The sequence below is a fragment of the Pseudophryne corroboree genome, chromosome 8 (assembly GCF_028390025.1).
Source record: "Pseudophryne corroboree isolate aPseCor3 chromosome 8, aPseCor3.hap2, whole genome shotgun sequence".
Lineage (NCBI taxonomy): Eukaryota > Metazoa > Chordata > Amphibia > Anura > Myobatrachidae > Pseudophryne > Pseudophryne corroboree.
This window is the reverse complement of record NC_086451.1, coordinates 861,731-882,033: the sequence shown is the minus strand read 5'-3', so window position 1 is coordinate 882,033 and position 20,303 is coordinate 861,731. Positions and strand designations below refer to the sequence as shown.

Sequence of the window (20,303 nt, the reverse complement as noted above, 5' to 3'; positions counted from 1 at the left end):
GATTTGTCTTCATTATGTCCTTCCCAGAGGTGTAACTCTGGGAGGCAACGGAGTCACCTGCCCCCGGGCTCCTGCTCTGAAGGGGGGCACCTCTCCTCCCATTCTGTGACACCAGTGAATTAAGTTAATTGATAGCTGCCGCTATCTTTTCAGTGGCCGACTTCCCCACTGGTTCCTGCACCTTACACGTCACCCTTTAATTATACTGTAGATACACATTTTACAAGTGTCATACCCGGGATTAGAACCCACAGCCTATTACACTGGAAGCAGACACATTACTGATGAAGCTGTTGCTCCTGTATAGGAAATATGAGAATGTAAACTATACGAAGCCACTTCTCTGACAATTACACGTAACTTCATATAGTTAGAATTCTCATACTTCCTGTACAGGAGCAAATAACTCCATCAGTAAAGTGTCTGCTGTCAGTGTAACAGGCAATGGGTTCAGGGGAAATCTGAGGAAAAATTACTTCACAGAAAGGGTAGTGGACAAGTGGAATAGCCTCCCATCAGAGGTGGTAGAGGATAAGACAGTAGAGCAATGTAACATGCTTGGGATAGACATATGAATATCCTTACACAGAAATATGCATCAAATAAGGTTTGAGATAAAAATATGGTTAAAAAAAAGGTGCAGACTGGATGGGCCAAGCGGTTCTTATCTGCCGACACATTCTATGTCTCTATCCTGGGTATGACTGCTAATAAATGTGTGATTCCAAATAAAAGACAATCTCCTGGCAATTGTGACGTACTTACGCCACCGCTCCTTCCTATTGGTGACCTGCAGCAGTGTGTAGCGGAACGCACCTTATATCTTACATCATCAGATCCGTCATACAAGTAGCCAGCGCACATTTACTGCGCCGGCGCTGTTACAGAGGAGAGAGAGGGTGACGGACGCAGCAAGTAAGAGACAGACAGAAGGCAATGAGCAGCCACATTACAGTCCAATACTTACAATCAATTAAGAGACAACAGGAGATGTAAGAGAGACTGACAGCAGGCGAGACAGACGGAAGCGAAGAACTGCGGTATAGTTACTACAGTGTGTGGTGCTGTCACCCGGGGTAAGAGCGTTACATCTCTCCTCCGTATACCCCACAGCGGTACCTGGCCTCTGCTAACATCTGAGGGGGGGTTCAGGAAAAATGCCGGATAGTGCCGCTCCTGACGGTCATTTGTCAAACCCAGCCTGTGACATGTCAGTAAGGAGCGGATTGACTGGTACTTTATCACCATCTAAGGCTTAGTAAATAGACCCCTCAGTCACACTCAGATATACAAGTGTCACATATCATATTACTCAGCACAGTCTCCTGACACTAACCGCAGAGGACCTGGCGCGGTAGGAGGGGCTGTTTGGCGCGACTGTAGCAATGATGTATGAGGACACATGTAGTGCTGAGAATCCTTGCCGTGTGTGCAGCAGCGATCACAGGCGTGTTCCAGGCTCCATGCTGGTTGTAGTGTATGTGAGGGAGCGGTCACAGGCGTGTATGTACACACCCTCTCTCCCCCCCGTGTATGTACACACCCTCTACCCCCCCCCCCTGTGTATGTACACAGCTTCTGTCCCCCCCCGTGTATGTGTCCCCCCTGTGTATGTGCACACCCTCTGTCCCCCCCGTGTATGTGCACAGCCTCTGCCCCCCCCCCTGTGTATGTACACAGCTTCTGTCCCCCCCGTGTATGTGTACACCCTGTGTATGTGCACACCCTCTGTCCCCCCTGTGTATGTGCACAGCCTCTGCCCCCCCCCCCCCTGTGTATGTGCACAGCCTCTTTCCCCCCTGTGTATGTACACAGCTTCTGTCCCCCCCGTGTATGTGTACACCCTGTGTATGTGCACACCCTCTGTCCCCCCTGTGTATGTGCACAGCCTCTGCCCCCCCCCCCTGTGTATGTGCACAGCCTCTTTCCCCCCTGTGTATGTACACAGCTTCTGTCCCCCCCGTGTATGTGTACACCCTGTGTATGTGCACACCCTCTGTCCCCCCTGTGTATGTGTACACCCTCTGTCCCCCCCGTGTATGTGCACAGCCTCTGTCCCCCCTGTGTATGTACACAGCTTCTGTCCCCCCCGTGTATGTGTACACCCTGTGTATGTGCACACCCTCTGTCCCCCCTGTGTATGTGTACACCCTCTGTCCCCCCCGTGTATGTGTACACCCTGTGTATGTGCACACCCTCTGTCCCCCCTGTGTATGTGTACACCCTCTGTCCCCCCCGTGTATGTGCACAGCCTCTGTCCCCCCTGTGTATGTGCACACCCTCTGTCCCCCCTGTGTATGTGCACAGCCTCTGCCCCCCCCCCATGTATGTGTAACAGACTGTAAAATGTCTTGAATTCCTTTCCCCTTCGCGAGAGTCAGCAAGTGAACTCAATTCCACACGTAATACTCAGAGATCAAAGAAAAGTCATCTTTATTACTTTATAGTCGTTCTTCAGCTGAGAATTTAAGTATCGTAGATTGACTTTTACATAACATACAATATCATAACATACAATATGACTTCACCGTTGTAGATAAATAATAAATTAATTGTGAGTTCTTTTTATTGCACCGGAACTGGATTGTCACGACGTTCTCTCTCCACCTATATTGGATCCCTAGAAGGAAGTGCACTTTATACTCACAACTTTAAAAGCATTAAATACTGAGCTAAATCGGACCCACTAGGCAGAACAACCCGTTAAATAATAGGAATTTTCTCAACTATAGACTAAGGTAAACCTCTAAATAAATATGATAATTCACGGAATGTTAACAGTTTTAAACAGTAAGGGTTAGAATAGAAGGCATGCCATTAGAAAGAATAATAGAGCAAAAATGATCCCTTTAGAGCACGTGCACGGCTATAGATATATGTCTTAAAGAGAGCTCTCTTACGGTTTGTTACTTGGGTCAGGTATAACCTGGGTTTAGAAGTTCGGATCTGATTTTCCTATGTGATGCTGTCTATTCTAATGACCTGAACGGTTCCTGAGACTAATGCTCCACTCCAGAAAGTCTATCGGCTTTTCTTGATACCTAGTGAAGTTTAATGATGGCTTGAGTTTCAACTCTCTAGTGTACCGTATATCCAACACGAATTCCTCGGCTGCTACTTTATATTCTTTGCGGGCACTACAGTATCTTCCTATTCCTAGATAACACTTGGACAGCTGTGTGGTACTGTGATTTTACAACTCAGTGTCAATCTATGTGGTATATCCTATGCAATTTCTCGCACTCCTCCCAGGCTGCTGTTCTAGGAATATGGTCCCTTAGCTACGATAGTTCTTCACCTTTCTAGCTGAGTTGAAGTCTCTAGAGCTGCCTTGGAAATAGAGCTTATTTGTGAGCATAGATGTCGGGGAAAGAGGTCAGAGTTCCAAGTGAGTGAGACTTGGCTGGCCAAAAAGGTCTCTGTATTAAGTCTATGTCAGGGCTGCATCAGGGATCACAGCTGAAGGCACTACTATATGTGTGACTACCCTGGCTGAAACACTACTGCTATCGCTGAAGTTCACAGATATGAGAGAGGGGGAGTTACACCTACGTGGTTCTCTTGGTGCTGGCAGCCACCTTATCCAGCCTCCTGGTGCGGCCGCAGGGAGGGAGACACCCCTGGAGACGCCTCCTGCTGGTATTACTGTTCGAGGTGGGCCGGAGCGTCACTCTCTGTATGCGGTATGGACTCCGCCTCCGGCCCGCCTCTTGGGGTGGCGACTACCTGTAAGCCGCACTTCTGCTCCACCTCCCGGCAGCTTACTGCCTGCCTCCGCTCCGTCCCGCTGTCTCACCGCTCAGGCTGCTGTCCACGGCCAGGCTTTCTCCTTCCCACACGCGGTGTTGGCGAACTTCACTCTCGGTGTCGCGCCGGGGAGAGCCACCCGATCCGCTCTACACAGTCCTGCTTCTCTCTTCCTGGGACCCCGGGGGGTAAGTGCGCAGCTCCTTTTCCTAACGTCTTCCCTAAAAGCACGAGTCTCGGTGTAGCCGGCGCGTGGATTTGATCCAACAGTTTTTTTAACCACGCGCTGGCCCCCTGCACCTGTCCAACTACTGCCAGCAGTATACACTATATGTGGCAACAGGCACCCATTTTTCCACTGTCACCAATGTATATAGTATATACTGAACACAGATCTGTGTTATTATAAGTACATACCAATATATGTATATATATATAATTATTATTTCACCACGAGTCCAATAACTATACTTATGGAATCCACAGCCAGGTGGACGGTGGTGGGGGTGTCACATATCACCCCAGTAGAATGATGCGTGTCCTCACGCATGTGTCCATTTCAACATACAATACAGAACTAATCTTTCAATTGCTAAGGATTAATTACGAAAAAATGCCATACACAAATATACGATGACAACTTAATCCCGATACCTTAGAGGTAATGTACCTCGGGTACTGCGTTTTGGTCTCCAACATTTTGGGGTAAGCGCCTCCCCTTTGTCTAGAGCGCTTACACTACAAGAGGTGTCATTATGTTCCAGGGACCCTTCCTCTATGAGGTCTGAGGTTATAGATTCTACTGAACTCTGCTTAGTAGGACCACCCAGGAACAATAAGAGCTCCATGGGATCGTGTAATGGTAGGAACTCCAAAGCCCCTGGGTCATTTATTTTCGACAAGTTTCGTCCTTCTGCAGGAACTGGGGCGAGACAAGGTTTGATTTGTTCACGGGACACGACACTGACTGGCTCTTCCGGACTGCGGCGGATTTTGTACGTATAGTATTCTCCGTCCGGAACACCGACCACGACATAGGGGAGACTTTCCCACAACGTATCCAATTTACTGTGACGATGGTTCCGTCTTCTCCATACTCTATCTCCGACTTTTATAAGCACGGCCTGGGTATGTTTGTTATAATTTTTCTCTTGACGCTGATGGACGACCCCTAGTCGTTTTTCTACAATTGCTTGGGCTGTTTTTATTCTCCGTTGATGTTCACGGACCCAGTCAGTCTGGGGGTTAATGTTCTGAATTTCTTTAGGCAACAATTCCAGGTCCTGAGGCAACTTTCCCCGCCGGCCAAACATAAGGTAGTAAGGTGTAAACCCGGTGGAGCAATGTTCCGTATTGTTGTACAAATATGTAAGTTCCTGAAGTAGAGCTGGCCATTTGGCTCGTTCCCCCATCGGTAGACTCCTCAACATACTAATGATAGTTCGATTAGCTCGCTCGCACAGGCCGTTCCCCTGTGGGTGGTAAACTGTAGTTCTTGACTTCTGACAACCATAATAGGAACACAGTTTCTGGAAAAGTTGGGATTCAAACGCAGGACCTTGATCCGTTAGGATGCAATCAGGATATCCATAAGGCCTAGCGAAATGTTTGAGGAACAGTTCAGCGGTGGTCTTGGCTGTAAGATCTCTGGCTGGTACTACCACCAGGAACTTACTATAATGGTCCGTCATAGTCAGAGCATATTGGTACCCGCTGGTGCTCGGTTCTAGTTTTACATGATCCAGCGCGACGATTTGCAAAGGACGTTGACTCTTGATGGGATGTAAGATATCTTTCTGAGTCTTATCAGGATGTCGCTTGAGGCTGCATGGCACACACTCTTGACACCACCTCTCAATGTCGTTTCTCATGCCTATCCAAAAGTATGTTTTTCTTAATATCGCCTCTGTCTTTTGCATACCGAAGTGTCCAGATTGATCATGATATGCTTCTAACAGTAAGTTAGCTCGATCTCTTGGGACTACAATCTGCCTGACTGTCTGATGAGTGCCGGGGTCGATGCTAAGTCGTATTAGAAGACCCTGTTTTATCTGGAGACGTTCTCGGTGTCTCAACCATTTCACAAGCTCTGGATCAGCTTCAGCTCGTTGAACTCTGCTTAACCGGCAATTCTGTTGCAATAGCACCATGAGGTCTTTCAACACTGTGCTTTGTTGTTGGATTCTTGACCAGTCGACAGGAGTTGGGTCACAGGAGTGATCCTCAACCCGCGGATCAATGGAGGCGGATAAAGGGTCAGACGTAACAGTTCTCTCTGTTCTAGCGACTTTGAACACTGGAGTCTCGATGTCTTCCTCAATGTCATCATCCTCTTCTGCTACATCTGCAGTTGGTAGCCGTGATAGGGCGTCGGCATTCCCATTTGACTTCCCACTTCTATACGACACCGTATAATTGAAGTTGGCAAGGCGAGATACCCATCTCTGTTCGAGGGCCCCCAGCCGAGCAGTAGATAGATGAGCTAAAGGATTGTTGTCCGTCATGATTATAAACGGGGCGGCGGCCAAGTAGTCTTTGAATTTTTCCGTAATGGCCCAGACGAGAGCTAACAATTCCAGCTTAAAGGTGCTGTAGTTCTCACTGTTTCGCTCAGTTTTGCGAAGCCCCGGCTGGCGTAAGCAATAACTCGCTCTCTTCCATTCTGCCTCTGAGACAAGACAGCCCCTAAACCACGGTGACTGGCATCGGTGTATACTTCGAAGGGTTGATCATAGTCTGGATAGGCAAGCAGCGGAGCCTCCGTTAACGCAATCTTCAGTTGGTCGAAGGCCATTTGATGTTCTTCCTTCCAATCTACAAAAGACGAACTTTTTCTTTCAACACCCGATCTGCCCCTCAGGAGTTCGTGCAATGGGGCGGCTACTCGGGCGAACTGTTCAACGAAACGTCTGTAATAACCGACGAGTCCTAGGAAACTTCGGACATCCCGGACAGTTCGGGGTACCGGCCAACTCTGCACCACATTAATTTTTTCCGGGTCAGGCATCACTCCTTCCGCGCTGACAACATGACCAAGGTATCGAACCTTTGGTTTGAGTAGATGGCATTTGGCAGGTTTGAGCTTCAGTCCAGCCTTAATCAGTAAATGAAATATCTCCTCTAGATGTCTAAGGTGATCTTCATAGCTTTTTGAAAAGATGATGACATCGTCGAGGTATAACAACACGGTCTCAAAATTGTGGTGGCCAAGACAATGTTCCATGACACGTTGGAATGTAGCTGGTGCGTTACAGAGTCCGAAGGGCATCCGATCAAATTCAAAGAGGCCCATTGGGGTGGTGAACGCCGTCTTTTCTTTATCTTCAGGAGCCATTTGAATCTGCCAGTATCCGCTGGTAAGATCTAAGGTGGAGAAGTATGCGGCCGTTTTCAAGGCGGTTAAGGATTCTTCGATCCTTGGTAGCGGGTAAGCATCCTTATGAGTAACAGCATTTAACCTGCGGTAGTCTACGCAGAATCTGAGGCTGCCGTCTTTTTTTTTCACAATTACAATCGGAGCCGCCCACGGACTATGGCTCTCTCGAATGACTCCAGCCTCCTTCATCTCGGCGAGCATATTTCTCACGGGCTGATACATGGTTGGAGGTAAAGGACGATGCCTCTCTTTGATCGGAGGGTTTGTTCCTGTAGGTATACGATGAAACACTTTCTCGGCCTTGCCGAAATCAGAAGGGTGTTGACTAAAAACCTCAGCATTTCGTCGTACTACCTGAAGTATTCCTTCTCGTTGAGTGTCTGGAGTATCCTCACTGCCGATCTGTACCTCGGACCACCATGGAGTTTTTCCGTTGTCGTCTGATTCTTCCGCTGCTGTCTCACCTGGAATTGTGATTCCATTCTGTCCCACGATATCCTGGAAATCTACTTGACTGACTTTTGCTACTGGGTAGTGATTGTAAAGTCGGATGTGGTAGTTATGCGGGTTGAGTACACGCACAGGTACTCTTCCATGTTCCACAATCGCCAAGGTTCTCGCTACAGCGAAAGGCTGCTGTCCATCATGATCGCAGGATTCTACTAGAGCCTCATAATTACGTCCCAGAGGCCCTATCCTGGTCTTACACCACACCACCTGTTCGGACTTAGGTTCTAACAAAACCGGTTGCCGATCTGTAACTCGGGCCTTTCCGACCTCTCCCCGAACGTTGGCAAACCTCCTCTGTTTCTCAAGCATCCGTACTGTTTGTTGTAAAGCCCTCCGTTCTCTAGGAGCTGCAGTCTTCATTTCGCATCGTAGAGCTTCCACCATTTCCTCGGGGCAATTCTTCAAGATATTCATACCTAAGATGACTGGGGGTAAATGGGTACTAGGAGCAGTGGTAACTAGACACCCCTGTCGATATAACTTGGCCTTCCCTATCCTCATATCAGGTTCCCAATATCCTTGATATGGAATGGGTTGTCCGTTGCTGGCCAGCAGATGGAGCCATGTAGTTGGTGGAGTTACGATGGTGTGTTCGTCCCAATGTCGAAGGAATTCTGTGAGACGTATAGTATACACTTGAGAACCTGTATCCAGGAGAGCCATTACTTCGACCCCATTAATTCGGATCTTCAGATGCGGGCACTCTCCAACGTACCTGGGCCACCACTCCTGCGACGATGGACCTGTTAATGAGTTTCCTCCCGAGGGTCGGTCCCTTGCCTCGGGTTCTCCTGGTTTAAATTGGCATTAGGGCAGTTTCGCTCAACATGTCCACTTTGTTGACAACCCCTGCAGATTGGTCTTCCCTGGGGGTCGAATTGATCAGTAGGCCGCCGGCCCGACTCTCTGGGTATGTCCCAGCGAGGTCGATTCCGGCCACTGCGCCCTTGGCGCCATTCTCTTCGCCGGTTATCACCTTGTTCTCCACTTAGCTCGTCTATTCGTTGGCTCATTCGAGCCAAATTCAGTGTAAGCTCTGTAAGTTTGCTGCCAAGTAGACTGATAGGGTCTGTTCCTACCGGGGCTTGTGCCTGCTGCGAATCGGCCCCCTTTGGTATCGGGGTTTCAAACTTGGGACACGATTTATCTTCGTGTGGACTCTCCTCCTCATTTTTCTCGGCTGCTTGTTCCTGATCAGCGTCGTCGCTTTGATTTAACCCGAGGATTTGGAGAATTTCCTCCTTAAATTCTGAGAACGAGCAAGTTGGCTGCTGACGCCTCCACATTCTTAGTTGAGATTGAACCGCCTCACCTTGAGCTCCTTCTATAAATAAGTTAATTAACGTCTCGTCGGACTGGATTATCTCGCGGGTATCGAGGATTTTAACTGCTTTCATTGCCTCCTGTAGTCCCAGGGCGAAATCCCGCAGTGATTCGTTGGGTCGCTGTTTCCTTGCATAAAGACGGCTCTTGACCTCCGCTACAGTTTTGGAGTCGAATCTACTTCCGAGCTTTTTGAAAATATCTTCCACCGTCTCTTTTTCCTCCTCTTCCCAGGCCTGTACCTCACGTAATGCAGAGCCTTTCAGTTGTCCCATCACAATCTCCACCTGTTGTTTCTTACTAAGTGGATATAACCGAAACATAGAATATAATTTGTCCTTGAACTCCTTAAGAGTACTAGAGCCAGAGGATCGTACATTTCCCGCATATGTAGGCAACCACGGGGCCCCAAAATAGTACGGCATAGTTATAGGCGATGTCATCGTGGTAGTAGTTGAATTTTCTTTTCTGGGGGACGCTGGAAGGAGCCTCCTGCCTGATGTCGATGTCGATGCGGGAGTCTGTGGAGCCGACATTTTACAGATATCCTGTTCGTGGACGCCAAACTTCTTTCTGTAACAGACTGTAAAATGTCTTGAATTCCTTTCCCCTTCGCGAGAGTCAGCAAGTGAACTCAATTCCACACGTAATACTCAGAGATCAAAGAAAAGTCATCTTTATTACTTTATAGTCGTTCTTCAGCTGAGAATTTAAGTATCGTAGATTGACTTTTACATAACATACAATATCATAACATAATTATATATATATATTTATTATTTCACCACGAGTCCAATAACTATACTTATGGAATCCACAGCCAGGTGGACGGTGGTGGGGGTGTCACATATGTGCACAGCCTCTGTCCCCCCTGTGTATGTACACAGCTTCTGTCCCCCCCGTGTATGTGTACACCCTGTGTATGTGCACACCCTCTGTCCCCCCCTGTGTATGTGTACACCCTCTGTCCCCCCCGTGTATGTGTACACCCTCTGCCCCCCCGTGTATGTGCACAGCCTCTGTCCCCCCTGTGTATGTGTACACCCTCTGTCCCCCCCGTGTATGTGTACACCCTCTGCCCCCCCGTGTATGTGCACAGCCTCTGTCCCCCCTGTGTATGTGCACAGCCTCTGCCCCCCCGTGTATGTGCACAGCCTCTGTCCCCCCTGTGTATGTACACAGCTTCTGTCCCCCCTGTGTATGTACACACCCTCTGTCCCCCCTGTGTATGTACACAGCTTCTGTCCCCCCTGTGTATGTACACAGCTTCTGTCCCCCCTGTGTATGTACACAGCTTCTGTCCCCCCTGTGTATGTGCACAGCCTCTGTCCCCCCTGTGTATGTGTACACCCTCTGTCCCCCCCGTGTATGTGTACACCCTCTGCCCCCCCGTGTATGTGCACAGCCTCTGTCCCCCCTGTGTATGTGTACACCCTCTGTCCCCCCCGTGTATGTGTACACCCTCTGCCCCCCCGTGTATGTGCACAGCCTCTGCCCCCCCCTGTGAACGTGCACGGCCTCTGTCCCCACCTGTGTACGTGCACGGCCTCTGTCCCCACCTGTGTACGTGCACAGCTTCTGTCCCCCCTGTGTATGTGTACACCCTGTGTATGTGCACACCCTCTGTCCCCCCCTGTGTATGTGTACACCCTCTGTCCCCCCCCGTGTATGTGTACACCCTCTGCCCCCCCGTGTATGTGCACAGCCTCTGTCCCCCCTGTGTATGTGTACACCCTCTGTCCCCCCCGTGTATGTGTACACCCTCTGCCCCCCCGTGTATGTGCACAGCCTCTGTCCCCCCTGTGTATGTGCACAGCCTCTGCCCCCCCGTGTATGTGCACAGCCTCTGTCCCCCCTGTGTATGTACACAGCTTCTGTCCCCCCTGTGTATGTACACAGCTTCTGTCCCCCCTGTGTATGTACACAGCTTCTGTCCCCCCTGTGTATGTGCACAGCCTCTGTCCCCCCTGTGTATGTACACAGCTTCTGTCCCCCCTGTGTATGTACACACCCTCTGTCCCCCCTGTGTATGTACACAGCTTCTGTCCCCCCTGTGTATGTACACAGCTTCTGTCCCCCCTGTGTATGTACACAGCTTCTGTCCCCCCTGTGTATGTGCACAGCCTCTGTCCCCCCTGTGTATGTGTACACCCTCTGTCCCCCCCGTGTATGTGTACACCCTCTGTCCCCCCTGTGTACGTGCACAGCCTCTGCCCCCCCCTGTGAACGTGCACGGCCTCTGTCCCCACCTGTGTACGTGCACGGCCTCTGTCCCCACCTGTGTACGTGCACAGCTTCTGTCCCCCCTGTGTATGTGCACGGCCTCTGTCCCCCCTGTGTATGTGCACGGCCTCTGTCCCCCCCTGTATACGTACACAGCTTCTGTCCCCCCTGTGTATGTGCACGGCCTCTGTCCCCCCTGTGCATGTGCACGGCCTCTGCCCCCCCCCTGTGTATGTGCACGGCCTCTGTCCCCCCCTGTATATGTACACAGCTTCTGTCCCCCCTGTGTATGTGCACGGCCTCTGTCCCCCCCCCCCCTGTGTATGTGCACGGCCTCTGCCCCCCCCCCCCCTGTGTATGTGCACAGCCTCTGTCCCCTCTGTGTATGTGTACACCCTCTGTCCCCCCTGTGTATGTGCACACCCTCTGTCCCCCCTGTGTATGTGCACACCCTCTGTCCCCCCTGTGTATGTGCACACCCTCTGTCCCCCCTGTGTATGTGCACACCCTCTGTCCCCCCTGTGTATGTGCATACCCTCTGTCCCCCCTGTGTATGTGTACACCCTCTGTCCCCCCTGTGTATGTGCTTGGCCTCTGTCCCCCCTGTGTACGTGCGTTGCCTCTGTCCCCCCTGTGTACGTGCGTTGCCTCTGTCCCCCCTGTGTATGTGCTTGGCCTCTGTCCCCCCTGTGCATGTGCGTGGCCTCTGTCTCCCCCTGTGTACGTGCGTGGCCTCTGTCTCCCCCTGTGTACGTGCACGGCCTCTGTCCACCCCTGTGTACGTGCGTGGCCTCTGCCCCCCCCTGTGTACGTGCGTGGCCTCTGCCCCCCCCTGTGTATGTGCTTGGCCTCTGCCCCCCCCTGTGTATGTGCTTGGCCTCTGTCCCCCCTTGTGTACGTGCGTGGCCTCTGTCCCCCCCTGTGTACGTGCGTGGCCTCTGTCCCCCCTTGTGTATGTGCTTGGCCTCTGTCCCCCCTTGTGTATGTGCTTGGCCTCTGTCCCCCCTTGTGTATGTGCGTGGCCTCTGTCCCCCCCTGTGTACGTGCGTGGCCTCTGTACCCCCCCTGTGTACGTGCGTGGCCTCTGTCCCCCCCTGTGTACGTGCGTGGCCTCTGTCCCCCCCTGTGTACGTGCGTGGCCTCTGTCGCCCCCCTGTGTACGTGCGTGGCCTCTATCCCCCCCTGTGTACGTGCGTGGCCTCTGTCTCCCCCTGTGTACGTGCGTGGCCTCTGTCCCCCCTGTGTATGTGCTTGGCCTCTGTCCCCCCTTGTGTATGTGCGTGGCCTCTGTCCCCCCCCCTGTGTACGTGCGTGGCCTCTGTCCCCCCCTGTGTACGTGCGTGGCCTCTGCCCCCCCCTGTGTATGTGCTTGGCCTCTGTCCCCCCCTGTGTACGTGCGTGGCCACTGTCCCCCCCTGTGTACGTGCGTGGCCTCTGCCCCCCCTGTGTACGTGCGTGGCCTCTGTCCCCCCCTGTGTACGTGCGTGGCCTCTGTCCCCCCCCCTGTGTACGTGCGTGGCCTCTGTCCCCCCCCTGTGTACGTGCGTGGCCTCTGCCCCCCCCTGTGTACGTGCGTGGCCTCTGTCCCCCCTTGTGTATGTGCGTGGCCTCTGTCCCCCCCTGTGTACGTGCGTGGCCTCTGTCGCTCCCCTGTGTACGTGCGTGGCCTCTGTCGCTCCCCTGTGTACGTGCGTGGCCTCTATCCCCCCTGTGTACGTGCGTGGCCTCTGTCTCCCCCTGTGTACGTGCGTGGCCTCTGTCCCCCCTGTGTATGTGCGTGGCCTCTGTCCCCCCTTGTGTATGTGCGTGGCCTCTGTCGTCCCCCCGTGTACGTGCGTGGCCTCTGTCCCCCCCCCTGTGTACGTGCGTGGCCTCTGTCCCCCCTGTGTACGTGCGTGGCCTCTGTCCACCCCCCTGTGTACGTGCGTGGCCTCTGTCCCCCCCTGTGTACATGCGTGGCCTCTGTCCCCCCCCTGTGTACGTGCGTGGCCTCTGTCCCCCCCCTGTGTACGTGCACGGCCTCTGTCCCCCCTGTGTACGTGCTTGGCCTCTGTCCCCCCTTGTGTATGTGCGTGGCCTCTGTCCCCCCCTGTGTACGTGCGTGGCCTCTGTCCCCCCCTGTGTACGTGCGTGGCCTCTGTCCCCCCTTGTGTACGTGCGTGGCCTCTGTCCCCCCCTGTGTACGTGCGTGGCCTCTGTCCCCCCTGTGTACGTGTGTGGCCTCTGTCCCCCCCTGTGTACGTGCGTGGCCTCTGTCCCCTCCTGTGTACGTGCGTGGCCTCTGTCCCCCCCTGTGTACGTGCACGGCCTCTGTCCCTCCTGTGTATGTGCGTGGCCTCTGCCCTCCTGTGCAGCATTTACACAGGGCACAATATTCACAATATGGAGTGGCTGTGCCCCAAACATTAGGTCAGGCCCCCAACCCGGTCAGGTTCTCAGCCCTACTAGCAGCGCACGGAAGATCTCATGGCTCCCTCTATATGGATAGAGAAATATGCACAATATAATTATACATATATTATAGCTCTGACTCCAGTACCATCCAGCATGAGTAGTGTGTGTGTTACATGTCTGACACTGATATTATACATAGACCTATCTGTGTCACTGACCTTGCCCCGCATTCCCCAATACAGGTGTGCTCCTGGACATCCTGCAGAGGACGGGCTGCAAAGGGTACAGTGCATTCCTGGAAAGTCTGGAACTTTACTACCCACACCTGTTTCTGAATATAACTGGCAAGGAGCCCACTCGTGTCTTCTCCATGATCATAGGCAAGTATTTGTGTCTTCCTCCCTCCCATCTGCGTGCGGCTATGCCAGAGGCAGATACCGTGCTTCACCCATTCTGTGCCCTTCATGATCGCAGGCCAGGCATCCCTCAGTTAGGTTAGCAATCCCCCCAATACTCAGGTCAACAACAAGCTGCCTTACCACTGCCTAGTTCCCTGCACTAGAAGCAATACCCCTCCCTTCACCTCTCACACCATCAGCCACCACCAATGCTCAAGTCCACACCAAGCTACCTTACCAGCGCCTACCTCACTGCACTAGAAGCAATACCCCTCCCTACACCTCTCACACCATCAGTCACCACCAATACTAAGGTCCACACCAAGCTACCTTACCACCGCCTACCTAACTGCACTAGAAGCAATACCCCTCCCTACACCTCTCACACCATCAGCCACCACCAATGGTCAGGTCCACACCAAGCTACCATACCACCGCCTACCTCCCTGCACTAGAAGCAATACCCCTCCCTACATCTCTCACACCATCAGCTACCATCGATGGTCAGGTCCACACCAAGCTACCTTACCACTGCCTACCTCACTGCACTAGAAGTAATACCCCTCCCTACACCTCACACCATCAGCCACCACCAATGCTCAGGTCCACACCAAGCTACCTTACCACTGCCTAGCTCCCTGCACTAGAAGTAATACCCACTCCCTACACCTCACACCATCTGCCACCACAAATGCTCAGGTCCACACCAAGCTACCTTACCACCGCCTACCTTCCTGCACTAGAAGCAATACCCCTCCCTACACCTCTCACACCATCAGCACCAATGGTCAGGTCCACACCAAACTACCTTACCACCGCCTACCTAACTGCACTAGAAGCAATACCCCTCCCTACACCTCACACCATCTGCCACCAGCACTGGTCAGGTCCACACCAAACTACCTTACCACTGCCTACCTGACTGCACTAGAAGTAATACCCCTCCCTACATCTCTTACACTATCAGCCACCACCGATGGTCAGGCCCACACCAAGCTACCTTACCACCGCCTATCTCACTGCACTAGAAGTAATAGCCCTCCCTACACCTCACACCATCAGCCACCACCAATGCTCAGGTCCATACCAAGCTACCTTACCACCGGCTACCTCACTGCACTAGAAGTAATACCCCCTTCCTACACCTCTCACACCATCAGCCACCACCAATGCTCAGGTCCACATCAAGCTACCTTACCACGCCTACCTCACTGCACTAGGAGTAATACCCCTCCTTACACCTCTCACACCATCAGCCACCACCAATGGTCAGGTCCACACCAAGCTACCTTACTACCGCCTACCTCACTGCACTAGAAGTAATACCCCTCCCTACACCTCTCACACCATCAGCCACCACCAATGCTCAGGTCCACACCAAGCTACCTTACCACTGCCTAGCTCCCTGCACTAGAAGTAATACCCACTCCCTACACCTCACACCATCTGCCACCACCAATGCTCAGGTCAACACCAAGCTACCTTACCACCGCCTACCTTCCTGCATTAGAAGCAATACCCCTCCCTACACCTCTCACACCATCAGCCACCACCAATGGTCAGGTCCACACCAAGCTACCTTACCAACGCCTACCTCACTGCATTAGAAGTATTACCCCTCCCTACACCTCTCACACCATCAGCCACCACCAATGGTCAGGTCCACACCAAGCTACCTTACCACCGCCTACCTCACTGCACTAGAAGTAATACCCCTCCCTACACCTCTCATACCATCAGCCACCACCAATGCTCAGGTCCACACCAAGCTACCTTACCACGTCTACCTCCCTGCACTAGAAGTAATACCCCCTCCCTACACCTCTCACACCATCAGCCACCACCAATGCTCAGGTCCACGCCAAGCAACCTTACCATCGCCTACCGCCCTGCACTAGAAGCAGTGCCCGTCCCTACACCACCAGGGTCGGACTGGCCCACAGGGGTGCCAGGGAAACCACCGGTGGGCCCCACTGCCTGAGAGCCCACTCCTTCCTCTAGGGATCAGGTTCCAGACTGTGCACTTTTATTATACATGGTAGGTATGTTGCATTACACTGCACTAAACTGTTGTGTATTTCAAGCCTCTGTGGAGGCGGGCCACACCCCCTTTGTAGGCTGGCCACACACTTAAGTATGGGCCCCTATCACTGCATTCCCCCGGTGGGCCCTTCATGCCCCAGTCCGACACTGTACACCACTCACACCATCAGCCACCACCAATGCTCAGGTCCACACCAAGCTACCATACCACTGCCTACCTCACTGCACTAGAAGCAATAACCCTCCCTACACCTCACACCATCAGCCACCACCAATGCTCAAGTCCACACCAAGCTACCATACCACAGCCTACCTCACTGCACTAAAAGCAATACCCCTCCCTATACCTCTCACACCATCAGTCACCACCAATGCTCAGGTCAACATCAAGCTACCTTACCACTGCCTACCTAACTACACTAGAAGTAATACCCCCTACCTACACCTCTCACACCATCAGCCACCACCAATGTTCAGGTCAACATCAAGCTACCTTATCACCGCCTACCTAACTGCACTAGAAGTAATACCCCCTCCCTACACCTCTCACACCATCAGCCACCACCAATGCTCAGGTCCACACCAAGCTACCATACCACCACCTACCTCCCTGCACTAGAAGTAATACCCCCTACCTACACCTCTCACACCATCAGACACCACGTCAGTCATTTTAGGATGGAGCAGAGGAGAATAGCGTCACACTACAGTCGGTTAGTACCTAGTGCGTCTGTGAAAACAGGACCAGAAGGTGAGGTGAGAGGCCTCTGCCTGCCACCCATGCCAACATGCCACCTTGCCTGGCAGTAGGAACAGTCTCTTGGCTCAGTCTTCCTGTGTTTCTCCATTACAGACACTGCCGGGGAGTCCAGTCTGACCCAGCTTCTCATGAACGAGATGTTAAAGCTCCAGAACACCATCCAGGAGGAGAGGAGAAAGTACAAGGAGCTGAACATGCTGCTGTGTGAGAAGGAGGACATCATCCGACAGACGCAGGTGAAGGACAGCGAGCTGAGGAAGCACCAGGAGAGGGTCCAGAAGATGAAAGAGGAGATGAGCAGCTTTATCAAGGAGCTGAAGAAGTGTAAGGAAGAAAACTATGAGCTGGCCATGAAGTACGCCCAGCAGAGCGAGGAGAAGAACGGCGCACTCATGAAGAACAGAGACTTGCAGCTGGAGGTCAGTATGTACCTGCACCACACTGAGCCAGGGCATGTCAGTATAGGGAGCACCGGGCACTGTGCCAGCGTCTCCTTCCTGCTGGAGGATAGTATGTGCCTGCACCACACTGAGCCAGGGCCTGTCCGTATAGGGAGCACCGGGCACTGTGCCAGCGTCTCCTTCCTGCTGGAGGTCAGTATGTACCTGCACCACACTGAGCCAGGGCATGTCAGTATAGGGAGCACCGGGCACTGTGCCAGCGTGCCCTTCCTGCTGGAGGTCAGTATGTTCCTGCACCACACTGAGCCAGGGCATGTCAGTATAGGGAGCACCGGGCACTATGCCAGCGTCTCCTTCCTGCTGGAGGTCAGTATGTACCTGCACCACACTGAGCCAGGGCATGTCAGTATAGGGCGCACCGGGCACTGTGCCAGCGTCTCCTTCCTGCTGGAGGTCAGTATGTACCTGCACCACACTGAGCCAGGGCATGTCAGTATAGGGAGCACCGGGCACTGTGCCAGCGTGCCCTTCCTGCTGGAGGTCAGTATGTTCCTGCACCACACTGAGCCAGGGCATGTCAGTATAGGGAGCACCGGGCACTATGCCAGCGTCTCCTTCCTGCTGGAGGTCAGTATGTACCTGCACCACACTGAGCCAGGGCATGTCAGTATAGGGAGCACCGGGCACTGTGCCAGCGTCTCCTTCCTGCTGGAGGTCAGTATGTACCTGCACCACACTGAGCCAGGGCATGTCAGTATAGGGAGCACCGGGCACTGTGCCAGCGTGCCCTTCCTGCTGGAGGTCAGTATGTACCTGCACCACACTGAGCCAGGGCATGTCAGTATAGGGAGCACCGGGCACTGTGCCAGCGTCTCCTTCCTGCTGGAGGTCAGTATGTTCCTGCACCACACTGAGCCAGGGCATGTCAGTATAGGGAGCACCGGGCACTGTGCCAGCGTCTCCTTCCTGCTGGAGGTCAGTATGTACCTGCACCACACTGAGCCAGGGCATGTCCGTATAGGGAGCACCGGGCACTGTGCCAGCGTCTCCTTCCTGCTGGAGGTCAGTATGTACCTGCACCACACTGAGCCAGGGCATGTCAGTATAGGGAGCACCGGGCACTGTGCCAGCGTGCCCTTCCTGCTGGAGGTCAGTATGTTCCTGCACCACACTGAGCCAGGGCATGTCAGTATAGGGAGCACCGGGCACTATGCCAGCGTCTCCTTCCTGCTGGAGGTCAGTATGTACCTGCACCACACTGAGCCAGGGCATGTCAGTATAGGGCGCACCGGGCACTGTGCCAGCGTCTCCTTCCTGCTGGAGGTCAGTATGTACCTGCACCACACTGAGCCAGGGCATGTCAGTATAGGGAGCACCGGGCACTGTGCCAGCGTGCCCTTCCTGCTGGAGGTCAGTATGTTCCTGCACCACACTGAGCCAGGGCATGTCAGTATAGGGAGCACCGGGCACTATGCCAGCGTCTCCTTCCTGCTGGAGGTCAGTATGTACCTGCACCACACTGAGCCAGGGCATGTCAGTATAGGGAGCACCGGGCACTGTGCCAGCGTCTCCTTCCTGCTGGAGGTCAGTATGTACCTGCACCACACTGAGCCAGGGCATGTCAGTATAGGGAGCACCGGGCACTGTGCCAGCGTGCCCTTCCTGCTGGAGGTCAGTATGTACCTGCACCACACTGAGCCAGGGCATGTCAGTATAGGGAGCACCGGGCACTGTGCCAGCGTCTCCTTCCTGCTGGAGGTCAGTATGTTCCTGCACCACACTGAGCCAGGGCATGTCAGTATAGGGAGCACCGGGCACTGTGCCAGCGTCTCCTTCCTGCTGGAGGTCAGTATGTACCTGCACCACACTGAGCCAGGGCATGTCAGTATAGGGAGCACCGGGCACTGTGCCAGCGTCTCCTTCCTGCTGGAGGTCAGTATGTACCTGCACCACACTGAGCCAGGGCATGTCAGTATAGGGAGCACCGGGCACTGTGCCAGCGTCTCCTTCCTGCTGGAGGTCAGTATGTACCTGCACCACACTGAGCCAGGGCATGTCAGTATAGGGAGCACCGGGCACTGTGCCAGCGTCTCCTTCCTGCTGGAGGTCAGTATGTACCTGCACCACACTGAGCCAGGGCATGTCAGTATAGGGAGTACCGGGCACTGTGCCAGCGTCTCCTTCCTGCTGGAGGTCAGTATGTACCTGCACCACACTGAGCCAGGGCATGTCAGTATAGGGAGCACCGGGCACTGTGCCAGCGTCTCCTTCCTGCTGGAGGTCAGTATGTGCCTGCACCACACTGAGCCAGGGCATGTCAGTATAGGGAGCACCGGGCACTGTGCCAGCGTGCCCTTCCTGCTGGAGGTCAGTATGTGCCTGCACCACACTGAGCCAGGGCATGTCAGTATAGGGAGCACCGGGCACTGTGCCAGCGTCTCCTTCCTGCTGGAGGTCAGTATGTACCTGCACCACACTGAGCCAGGGCATGTCAGTATAGGGAGCACCGGGCACTGTGCCAGCGTCTCCTTCCTGCTGGAGGTCAGTATGTTCCTGCACCACACTGAGCCAGGGCATGTCAGTATAGGGAGCACCGGGCACTGTGCCAGCGTGCCCTTCCTGCTGGAGGTCAGTATGTGCCTGCACCACACTGAGCCAGGGCATGTCAGTATAGGGAGCACCGGGCACTGTGCCAGCGTCTCCTTCCTGCTGGAGGTCAGTATGTACCTGCACCACACTGAGCCAGGGCATGTCAGTATAGGGAGCACCGGGCACTGTGCCAGCGTCTCCTTCCTGCTGGAGGTCAGTATGTACCTGCACCACACTGAGCCAGGGCATGTCAGTATAGGGAGTACCGGGCACTGTGCCAGCGTCTCCTTCCTGCTGGAGTTCAGTATGTGCCTGCACCACACTGAGCCAGGGCATGTCAGTATAGGGAGCACCGGGCACTGTGCCAGCGTCTCCTTCCTGCTGGAGGTCAGTATGTTCCTGCACCACACTGAGCCAGGGCATGTCAGTATAGGGAGCACCGGGCACTGTGCCAGCGTCTCCTTCCTGCTGGAGGTCAGTATGTGCCTGCACCACACTGAGCCAGGGCATGTCAGTATAGGGAGCACCGGGCACTGTGC

At 53.6% G+C, this 20,303-nt stretch overlaps 1 protein-coding gene across 2 annotated transcripts in view; it reads left to right on the top strand.

Annotated features, from left to right (window-relative positions):
- Positions 1-20,303, top strand: part of CARD9 (caspase recruitment domain family member 9) — a 238,687-nt gene that overhangs the window by 161,199 nt on the left and 57,185 nt on the right. For both annotated transcript variants that reach the window (XM_063935814.1, XM_063935813.1), the window contains exons 5-6: positions 13,816-13,953; positions 16,868-17,193. In XM_063935814.1, coding sequence (XP_063791884.1) covers positions 13,816-13,953; positions 16,868-17,193 — 464 coding nt within the window. The remainder of the gene's footprint in view (positions 1-13,815; positions 13,954-16,867; positions 17,194-20,303) is intronic.